The sequence below is a fragment of the Bolinopsis microptera genome, chromosome 12 (genome assembly GCF_026151205.1).
Source record: "Bolinopsis microptera isolate Bmic1 chromosome 12, MBARI_Bmic_1.0, whole genome shotgun sequence".
Taxonomy (NCBI): domain Eukaryota; kingdom Metazoa; phylum Ctenophora; class Tentaculata; order Lobata; family Bolinopsidae; genus Bolinopsis; species Bolinopsis microptera.
In genome coordinates, this window is record NC_087083.1 from 6,297,266 (window position 1) to 6,308,986 (window position 11,721).

At 37.6% G+C, this 11,721-nt stretch overlaps 1 protein-coding gene across 1 annotated transcript; it reads right to left on the reverse strand.

The window, feature by feature from the left end:
- Positions 1-9,272: 9,272 nt before the first annotated feature.
- Positions 9,273-11,182, reverse strand: LOC134824572 (uncharacterized). Its single transcript, XM_063836481.1, has 4 exons — positions 11,124-11,182; positions 10,850-10,952; positions 10,309-10,468; positions 9,273-10,154 (listed from the first exon to the last, which is right to left on the reverse strand). Exons 2-4 carry the CDS (start codon positions 10,923-10,925, stop codon positions 9,365-9,367), a joined length of 1,026 nt encoding a protein of 341 aa, XP_063692551.1. The 5' UTR covers positions 10,926-10,952; positions 11,124-11,182; the 3' UTR covers positions 9,273-9,364.
- Between the last annotated feature and the right edge of the window lie 539 nt (positions 11,183-11,721).

Consider the following 11,721-nt stretch of genomic DNA (forward strand, 5'->3'; position numbering starts at 1 on the left):
TATAATATTACATAGCTTAAATAGTAATCTGCACAGTAACTTCGATAGCTTAGTTAAATCGTGAGTTAATTATTGTAAAAAGCCACCATTTGCCGAAACACCCGCCAATTCTGTTTCATTGTTATGTGTTCTTTGCTATACAGTTGTTTAGAATCGTGACGTTGCTTTGAAACTAGCTATTTATAAACACTTGCACTCTGTTTATAAACACTTTTTATAAATACTGGCTGTCTATAAAGACAACTGGTATCTAGAAGTCCAGTGAGTGTAATTTTTAGACAATCGACTTTAAAGATTCAATTAACTAAGCCAGCTAATTAATATTACGTATAATATTAACAGATATTATTATATTTCTAAATGTTTTTTTCTTCGTTTTCGATCGATCATATGGATGTTCATAATATTTTTTATTACCTGAATGTTAATTTCAGGATATGGTCCAGGAGGCGTGCCAGCTAAAACCCAAGATACTAACAGAAAACATAGAAATCAGAGCTGAGTACTGCGGTAAGATAATAGGAAAAGGAGGAGAGAATTTGAAGGACATCAGGGAACACAGTGGCACAAGGATACTAATTAGTAAGGGAAAACGAGGAGATACGACTCTGCTCAATTGAAGGTAAATAAAACCATCATAAAAAATGGTAAGTAATAATAACACTCAAAACACATTTAAGTTATCACAAGCTTTCAAACTCTTCTTGAAACATATTTAATCGAATTAAATTTCTCAAAAACTATATATAGTAGTAACAGTGTACCCTGTAAAAGATGTAATGTCCGATATAAAAAACGTCCTGCAAGAAGATAAAATCAAAAAATGTTGGCACTAGAAAATTTATCTAGATCAAATTAGCAATATTTTTCATCAAGTTCAGTCTGGTACTAGTGTCTTAACATTACTACTGTCTGCTTCCCTTATCACATGGGGCCTGGTAAGTCTAGTTAGGGGTATTGTCTTCTCCTTGACGCCTAAAGAAAGCTACAAAATAGTTCCTAAAGTCATATCTTATCCGCTCATTTCTGGAGACTATGATAAGAGGAGACACAACAGCATTAAGAAGAGGAAGCAGAGTTTGGAGAGCTCCGAACATGCTGTAGACCCAGTCTGCAGGTTCAGTGCAGGTTGTCATGAGGACTTGAATCATGATAGAAGAAATGGAGAGTGGAGTGTTACAGAGGAATGTTAAGACTGCTAGCTGGAAAACTGTGGTGTTAATGTGACCCCAGTCTATTATAACAGTCTCCGTGTCTTCTCTAGCTCTGGCACGCTGCCAGCCTGTTATCACCTGTACTACCATACTAACCAAGATAGACAGGACAGGAATCAGGTACTGCACAGTCAGCAGCGTGCACTCTATACCTGCACTAGGCTCCGTTTTAAACCCAGTAGAGGTCCATACAGACCAGGAGATGGTCTGGCCGGGGAACGTGGCTACTGATGCTAGAGAAACTAGCATGAACCAGAAGGAGATGAGGTCGCTGAAGGTCTTTGTGGTGGTTAAGTAAGCTAGGATGTAGATATCGTATGCTGTCAGGGACAGAAGCAGCAGGATGTAGGTTGTGGAAACTATCTGCATGATAGAGACTTGGGGCCGATAGAAGGGGTTGTAGATAGTGATGCTCCTCAAGACTGCAAGGAGAGTGTTGAAGTAGATGGAGCAGGAGTAGGCGAGTATACCCACTACTCTATACCCGATATAACACCACCACATCACACCGTCATACCTCTGTGAGTCACTACTCCAGAGTAAGGACCCTCCTGCAAACACAATGTTCCCAGCAGCTGTCAGGATATCACAGATGGAGATCAGCACAAAGATAAGGAAGGTTAGTCGGGACCTGTTTTTGTAGTAGTGAGCTATCACCAGACTGTTGAACAGTATTATCAGGGCACTTAAAGCTAGGTTCAGGGGAGCAATATTCTTGTAGGCCAGCAAGAAATACTTTCTAGCGTCCGGAATTTCTGTGGGTCCTGGGAATGTCTCTTTAACTGACATGTTAGATATGGTAACCAGGGTTACGGTCACCAAGGTTACAGTTACCAAGGTTACAAAGTAACAATTACCAGGGTTACAGGGTAAGATATTGTCTCTGCGAGGAAGGATCTAGAAAATTAGTGGGTGCAACTGAATGAAATCTCGACAACTAGAATAATGATTTATCTCTAGACCAAGCAGAGGAGTTCTATTAAAATTTTTAACCATTACTCAAAATCAGAATTGCAGACCCTTTTGACCTCTTAATTCCTATGTTGTCATTATTTTGGCAAATTTTCAGAAAGGAGCAGTTCACTCTTCACGCCCGCCTTGCCTTCTAAGCGCCTTAAATGTGCCAAGAAATGTTCTTCCTTAATGCCTATAATAAATTAAGTAGATTTCTGATACTCAAAACAGTTTTTTGTAAGTGGATCCAGATAAGTTATGTAATACAATTTTATCATCTGAAGAGCAATCCATTTAATTAATATTGCAGAACCAGAAATTGAGAAGGAAAGATATAATAGTTTTGTGAATCTCACTAACTGTTTTCAGGTACAAAAGAGGAGATAGAAGTAGCTAAACAGCTGATAGATAGCAACATACTAACTGAGATAGAGATAAGAAGAAAGAGAGAGCATAGACAGGTAATTAAGGTTAATGCTCGGTGCGTGTACTACAGGTCGCTCCTGAATAAAGCATGAAATAACCATAACACCACTATAAGTACACTTAGAGATTAATAGAATAATAATGTAATTGTAATTATTGAATTTCAGGAAGTGAAGAATTACCTGTCCGGCACTGTAAACGCTCTATAGCTATTATAGGTATAGCGAGCCCATGTAGTTATTGTAGCGCTACTATAGCGTCTTAGCGAGCCCCTGTCGATCTATTCCACTTCAAATAACACCCACGCGTTACTTTGATTTCCTAACCCTAGGCCCTATAACCAATAAATAGACTGAGAGTGAGATGGGCCATTTTATTGTTTCTCTTTGTGGATGGCCGCTCAATTTCCCGATCCGTGAATCTGATATGGCGTATTTTATCATATTCCATACAACCGGCCTGAGGGCTGAGGACCCATTCTTTACTGTTTATAATTATAGTACGCATGCGGATATGGCAGAGTATAAACAGGCCGCCCAGTTGATTCCATATTGAATTTTAAAATCGTGTATATTTCTATGTAACCATATATCAATATGTAACCTAATCATGCTAATATGCTAATTATTGTTCGAGCGCGAGCGTGCTAAATCACTCTACAGTCGAACTAATATGATGATTTACAATATATTGGTATGGTATTTTATTGAATAATTACTGTGTCATTACTTTTTGTGGCTAATCTTAAATTCACCACATTTTAAAACACAAGTACTAACTTAACTCGTTGAAAATCAATAAAATGTACGAAGAATTCTTAAGTTATTTATCATACCTCACACTGTCCATAAAATCTGACCTACAAAAAAAATTTCTAGAATGTGCTAGAAAGATCTAGAATCAAAATGACTGAAAGTGAAATAGATCCTCAAGAAACCCTCCAATCAGACCTAAGTGGTAAGATTAATGTCCTCTTTTACTGTTGCAATTTTATCTCCCTGAGGCCAGGGTCACAATCCACAGAATTGAAGATACCCACTATTTTTTTATGTGTTGTTAATGTCCATAAAGTGCTGAATTATCAACCGTTTGTTATATGCCAAACAATTTAACAGGTGATCGGGTCGCAGAACTGAAAACAGACGGTAAAGATATACGTGCAAACTACATCCCAACATTCCAACCACTACCCAAACAGAATCCAGAACAACCATCTGTCTATTACCCGGTTATGGTGGCGGTGCAGCCAATGCCGATATCTAAATTCGTCGATAAAATTGATTGGAAAACTGTTAACAAGGTCAAGAAAACAAAGCCAGAAGTTAAGAAATACTGTGAAGCACTTCAAAATAGCAAAGATGGGTTTGAGGCTGAGGTTAAGGTTTTTAGGGTTCTTGAGAGAATGAAGCAAGGTGAGGAAATCATAGTACTTCAAAGTTTGGAATACCGTCACAGTGATTACCAGATTTTTGTTGGAGACCATTTATACATAACTGGCGATAAGAAGCCATGTGATCGAGACGACAATGTTAAAGAAGGGGAGTGTGACTTCGTCATAATGGGAAAAAACTATTTCGTTATCATTGAAGTTTAAAGAAAAACAAAGCTGATCTGGGGTATGGAAAACTTCAACTTCAAGCGAGTCGAACAGAAAAGCTTATCCTGGGGATTGCTGAAATGTTAGGAAGTGTTATCCCTCCGGTATTCAAGGTTGTTGTTGCATCAAATGAATACAAGGAACCATCTTATAATGACGAGAAATTCCGCCGTTGGTGGAAGAAGAACATCACAGACAAACCTTCTGCAAAAATGCAGTGCCCTGAATTATTTGAGGAGACCAAGAACGTCCTTCTCGCTTTGCGGGCTAACAAGGATAATAAATGGGAGAAAAAGAGATGTTCTTTGGGATGGAATATCCGAGATATTGATGAGCAGTTGAGGAACGCAATTGTCACGTTTGAGAAAAAGGGAGTGAGAAATGTTAAATTAAATCCTGGTGTACTAATAAAACAAATATTTAATAAAACAAATATTTATTTTTACGGCACAATCAAACAATATCAATAATAAATAAATCAGGGGAGGTTTGAAGAGGTTTCAAGTGCCGAAGGCCACTGCTTATCTTTAGGATTTGAGAGTGACCTGTGCTTGAAACCCCCTCAACCATCCACTACGTCAATATACTAATTACAGTATACAAATATAGAAAAATATAATAATCTTAAATTACTTATTGGTTTAGTTTGGTGACAAAGGAGAGCCCAGTTGAGTTTTAGTTTAGCTTTAGGTTTTGAATCACAGTTTAAAAGGTTAGCCATGTTTCATGGCAGAGAGAGATATCATGTGTGCATAGCCGTACCGGATGTAGAGTTTGAGATATAATATAGATTAGTTACCATGTATTAGGGTCATCTCGATTTTGGAGGGATAGCAAGTGCTTTTTAAGGTTAGATTTAATAACACCTGACGAAGCTGATAAGTCTGAATTCTTGGAAGAACCCGGGATTATCAACCCATCTACATTAGCATCACATATTTCGAATACATAGGGGCTGAGGTCATTCCAAATTTTCGTAGAGGTGTACAAAAAGTTCTGTTGGGAGATATCTAACCTCAGTAATGGGACAATCAGACGAAGTTTTTCATTTCTAGGACAGAACTTGAAAAGATCTTTAATCGACTGGGGGACATCAAATTTAAGAATTTTGAATAATTCCATAAATGTATGGTACATGTGCAGATTCTCCAGGTTCATAATTTTCTGCTCGGTGAATAGCGGTTTAGTGTGTTCAAGACAGTAGTTCTTGCTAGCCATATGTTCGTTATAAGTTCTTGAACGTGCACAGGTTAAATAGTATTCTTTATGATCAAAATTGGGAATGTTACCAAATAGCAGTCTTATACATCGTTTTTGAATTGCAAAGATTTTATTCAGCTTATGTTTAGGGATCCCACCCCAGCAACTTATACAATAGCTAAGATGTGACATAAAAAGAGCATTGTATAGTTTCAAATATTCAGATTTGGGAATGAATTTGCAAATTCTCTTAATCGATACAATACTGGAGTTCAGCTTTAAAGATAAATGATTAAGATGTGGTTCCCAGCTTAGCTGTTCGTCTATTATCACCCCAAGAAACTTTGTACATTGAACTTTTTCTAGCTTTTTGCCATCTATTAAAATCGTTAGATTCCTGTTAAAGGGCCGTGTTCTGGCACAGGTCTGTGTTGCTCTTGACAAACCTGGCTGAAAATGCATATAACAACTTTTCCCTGCATTTATATGTAACTTGTTAGACTCCATATAGTTACTGACTTGTTTCATTACATGATTAGCTTTTTCAAAAGCTTCCTGTGCTGAACTACCTATCACAAAAATATTTGTATCATCAGCAAACAGGACGAATTCAGCCAAGCTTGAGGAGCTCACAATATCATTTATATAAATCAGAAATAGTAGAGGTCCTAACACTGACCCCTGGGGTACACCATACTCAACTGAACACTTGTCCGACTTTTCAGTTTGAAAAGAAGTTACTTGGCTACGGTTTGTTAGATAGCTAGCAAGAGTTTTTAGTGCAATACCTCTTACTCCATAGTGTTCAAGTTTATGCAGGAGTTTATCGTGCTCAATTGTGTCAAATGCTTTACTTAGATCAATAAATATTCCAATTACATGATTTTTCTGTTCAATCTCATTAAGTATTTTATTGACAGAATAGTTTACGGCATGAGATGTTGATTGTTGAGTGTTGTTTTCTAAAACCAAATTGTCGATCATAAATCACGTTCATAGCACTGAGGTAATTATATAACCTATTATAGATTATTTTTTCAAGTATTTTTCCAAATATCGGTAATGTAGAAACAGGTCGATAGTTATCAAGGCATCGTGAGTCTCCTTTTTTATAAATTGGTGTAATAGAGCCCGTTTTAAGCTTGTTTGGAAAGACCCCATTGTCCAAGAACCAATTAAAGAATCTAGAGATATGACCAGACAGATAATTTACACTCTTTTTTAAGACTTTAACAGAGATATCACTTGCCTTCCCATTTTCAAGGCTACCAATGATTTTACTTATCTCTTCCTCGTCACAGGGGCTGAGAAAAAAAGAGTTCACTATTCTTTCTCTGCCCTTGAGGTATTGTTTAAACTTCGTCTTAATAAAATTGCCATCAGTTACCGTACGAGATGGTACAGAAGATTGAACTTTTGAATTAAGATTACGAGCAATAGACGAGAAGTAGATGTTAAATCCGTTAGCAATCTCACGGCGTTCAGTTACAATTCGACCATCAATTAAGAATGATGCTTTTATATCTTTTTTAGATTTACCCCTGAGTTCGTTAATCAATTCCCAGGTTTTTTTAATATTTCCTTTAGCAAGTTCAAATTTTTTTCCATAGTGGGCTTTTTTCGCAGATTTTATAGCTTTGTTTAGGATAGAACGATACTCCTTATACTTAAGATATAAAGTTTCCTCACCTAATGGGTTGATTTTGGTACACGAAGCCTTGAAACTAGAAGCTCCTCCTGAAGTAAGAGATTTTGTCGGTATCAAATATTTGACTGCTGAACAAGACAAGACATTAAAATCAAAAGAAAAGTTGTTGTGGATAGATGGACCCTCATGGACCGGCTGGGACCGGTAAAACAGTTATTATGTGCGGGAAGATTCTAGAGATAGCGTTATCTGATAAGAAGAACAAGATCGTGGTTATCACATTTGCTGGTGAAGGTAATAATGCTAACTTGTATGAAACTGCACTGGGTTACGCAGGGGTAAGCTGTGAGACGATCACGGTTGAATATGAAGACCCCCATAACACATAAGTTGAGCTAAATGGGAAGTTAATAAATGTAGTTAGTAGAAGTGAGAAACCAAGTTGTTATCATCAAGATGGAACGACTGATAGGTTTACCTCAAAATATAGCGAATCTGATAGCATCTCAAACGGACAGTAGTGCATTTATAGACGATATGCAGGTTTTCTGGAACTATTCTCCTCCCACTAACGTTGTGATGCAAGAGTTAATTGTTACTCTAAAATAAAGTTATCCGATGAACACCACGTGTGGGTAGCCTGTGACATGATACAGGGTCACTGGTATAAGTTTTATCGCAGCTTTGATCGCGAATATTTAGACACTGAACTGGTATTGTTGTCAGATGAGCAGCGAGTTTCTTTGTCTAAAAACTTGAGGAACACCTTCGACATATCATCTGTTTTAGATGTGGTAAGGGATTTGTATACTGCAAAAAGCACTGCAAAAGTTTTTCCCAAAACAGGAGTGTGGACATTTCATACATGGACCATTAACTACGATACATTTTATGGAGAGACTAGGTTACGATTACTGTACTATATTGTTTAAAGACGTTTTGATAAATGAATTTAAGATGTTATTGAAGACAAATGATTTAGATTATACTGATATAGGAATACTACACTCCGACGCTAATGTTATTGTAAAGACTGCTGTAGACACACTGAGAACTGAAGGTTACGACACTGATAAAATAATAACGTGCAAGTGTCAAGATAGCCATTCAAGTGAGTGGCCTGCTGTTATTGCAGTGTTTTTATGGGAGGGACATGAGCTTCATGATCTGAGTCTTCTTTATACCGCAATATCACGAGCACGGGTTAAGTGCTCTATTCTGATAATACACCGCCCGTTATTATCGTATGAAGATAGTTCAGATGATGCAGGTAAACACATTAACCGTAACTGATTAGAGAAATTAGAGCCTATAGCTCGCGTGATAAAACATTATTAAGTTTAGTTTTGTAGTAGATATGTTTAAAGTTACTTACTAATGTTACTGGGTTTTACGTATTATATTGACTGATATTGTATTGTTTAAATGGACTGCACATAATAACTTTCTCATATAAATCCATAGTTGAGGTTCATACAATGTTCATGAGTCTAGTAGAAGCGAATTACATACTGTTTCTACAAGACAGGGCTTGTAAAGCAAATGTAGGAATAAGAAATATTTGTAAGCAGTTTGTTTAACATGCCTATTCTTGCTCTTCGTTGAGAAATCAGACGCAAGCTAATATGCCGTGCAGTCAGGTTTCGAACTGACTGAACCAAATTAAAATATGTCCATCATTTACTCAATAAATATTTTTAAGTGCTGTTAATGCTAGTAGTATTGTCTTGAATAAACATATATTGATCATGTATTATTATAGATCATGCGATTTACAACTATTCTGAAATAACATGCATCTTTAGTCCAATTTTGTAATACTTCATAAAATGTTTAGAGATAATTGTCTCTAATTCTACATCTAATAGTTCTTCTATCTGTATGTTTTCAACCCCACTCTCCTCCTACCTCACTCTCCTCCTACCTCACTCTCCTCTTACCTCACTCTCCCCCTACCTCACTCTCCTTCTACCTCACTCTCCTCCTACCTCACTCTCCTCCTACCTCACTCTCCTCCCACCTCACTCTCCTTCTACCTCACTCTCCTCCTACCTCACTCTGCTCTTACCTCACTCTCCTCCTACCTCACTCTCCTCCTACCTCACTCTTCTCCTATCTCTCTCTCCTCCTACCTCACTCTCCTCCTACCTCACTCTCCTTCTACCTCACTCTCCTCCTACTTCACTCTCCTCCTACCTCACTCTCCTCTTACCTCACTCTCCTTCTACCTCACTCTCCTCCTACCTCACTCTCCTCCTACCTCACTCTCCTCTTACCTCACTCTCCTTCTACCTCACTCTCCTCCTACCTCACGCTCTTCCTATCTCACTCTCCTCCTACCTCAGGAGGTGCACTGCATACCTCTGTGGTATACTTTCTATCCTTGAAAGGAACCCACTCGTCTCTCTTCAGGAAGTAAGCAAGCACAATGACCAGGGATGAAACAGCTGCAATCCCAGCTACCACGAAGAAAAAGAACGACCACTTTTGTTTGTAGACCTCCGTATAGTTTGGTGTATCAGGGGGAGTGTTGGTAATAGCCGCCATCAACAAGGGTCCTACAAACCCCGCCATCTGACCAAAACTATTGAATATCGAGCATTTTAGAGCAGAGTTATCAGGATCTAGTTCGTAATTTAGGGTTACCAAGCCGCCGGAAAAATACGTCGAGGATGCAATCGCACAAAATGACAAAATAATCACACCACCCGTGGTCGTGTTACTGTATGACATTCCGATGGCAAATATAATCTGACATACCATGGGGAGAACGGTTAGAATCATTCTACACTCAACCCAGGACATGATCTTATCTAGTTTCTGATACAACACTGAGAATACAATAGTGCAAACAGCGATCAAAATGCATAGAGCTGTGTTCAATGATGCGATGAGAAGAGGTGATGCTCCCAGGACTTTATTCAGGTAGAATGGTATAACATTGAGGGTATTGTACCAGATTAAAGCGTACCCAAAGTTGTGGATACAGAAGGCTAGTAGGTAGAGACGGCATATCCCTGATTTTAGTGTGTCAGGTGCTTGGTCTGATGCAGTTTGTTCAGCTTTGGAGTCGTTTGATTTTATGATTATTTCCTTTTCATCGTCTGTCAAGTACCTGGTGAGTATTTGGTGAGTTTTAACTGCAGTAAAATATATTTTCATCCTGAAAATGAACTTAACTGTAATAAGGACTTGACACTTTATCTTAAAATTAACCTGCATCAGTTTTCAGTATTTGTTTACAAATACGGTTTAAGTTTAGCACTAACCAAGACTTTTCAAGAGATTCTTGCACGAAAAGAAGGTGAGACACGAGCCCTAACATGTATATAGCGCTCATAAAGTAGAAATAATATCGCCAGTTGAAACTTTCGATTATCAGAGCAGCTAATAACCCTCCTGTGCCGCTGCCAACATTTGCTATAACTCCTGAAACCAGTTAATTAGGTTAATTAGGTTAATTATGTTAATTAGGTTAATTAGATTAATTAGGTTAATTAGGATAATTAGGTTAATTAGGTTAATTAGGTTAATTAGGCTAATTAGGTTAATTAGGTTAATTAGGTTAATTAGGTTAATTAGGTTAAGGTACAGTTGCAAATAACTCATGTGAAAACGATCATAGAGTGATTGTAACTAATTATCATCAGCATCACAAGTTCTATACGTGAATGTTTTCTAATTCTACGTTAATAGTCAGGACTCAGGAGGATATTGATGAAAATCAATGGCTTAGTTTATATGCTTAATCATATCCTTATTTGCAATAATTAATAATCATGCAAATAATTGATTTATCATGGTTCCTACCGGTCGCAGGAATTATTGTTTTGTTTTCATCGCCAACACTGAATTTTGCAAGGTAGTTGAAGTTGAATGCAACCATTACCCCTGCTAAAAACCCTCTTATCACCTGCGATAGTAAATGGCTAATTTCTCAACTTATGTAGTTTAAAATGATATTCCAAGTTCATGAATCAAGCTCGGGGTCAATGGTCAACGAGTAGGGAAGGAACCTACAAAGTTAAATTAACTTGAAACGTAATTGAGTATCATATTAGTAAACACCAGCAAGAATACCTACCTGAGATATTATGAGTAACTCAACCGAAACATCTGCAATGGCAGGAAAGCACGCCACAATAATCCCGGAAGCCAAAAGCCAAAATCTGTAAGTTCTAAAAAAACCTGCAAAGAAATTTTATGGGTAAAACTCTTGATTTATTTTTGAAGGGAATCTTATATTTATAACAAAGGATGTTGAAGTGATTATTTCATGTTTTACATCTTATCTAATGATGTACAGTAGTTTTACGAAGAATTCAAGCCTCATATTTAGTGTTTCCCTTCGTGTACCCAAATGCGACATATTTTTAACAAATAATGTGTCTACCAATACCTGTAAAACGTTTTGCAATGTAAGCTGTGACGGCTTGAACAGCGTACCCATAGAAGTAGGCGCCAATAACGAAGGCTTGCGTACTCTCCGACCAGCAGAACGTTCCCTCATCGTCAGGATCATTACAGCTCTTCTTTACTAGACCCTTCATCATTGCGATCGGAATACCAAACCTGTTGGACAGTTTATTCATGTATTTACACAGTCCCTACTCGAGACAAGATATTTAAGCTGTGTTATAATCGATATAGATAATATATCAAGATGTGGATACTGGCGGGGA

What these genes read in the sequence shown, in the direction of transcription:
- LOC134824572 (XM_063836481.1), bottom strand. Translation starts at nt 10,925, where the DNA reads ATGGTTGCATTCAACTTCAACTACCTTGCAAAATTCAGTGTTGGCGAT. An exon ending in AACAATAATTCCTGCGACCG is followed by an intron (nt 10,469 to 10,849) that starts GTAGGAACCATG and finishes AACTGGTTTCAG; the next exon opens with GAGTTATAGCAAATGTTGGC. An exon ending in GAATCTCTTGAAAAGTCTTG is followed by an intron (nt 10,155 to 10,308) that starts GTTAGTGCTAAA and finishes AATACTCACCAG; the next exon opens with GTACTTGACAGACGATGAAA.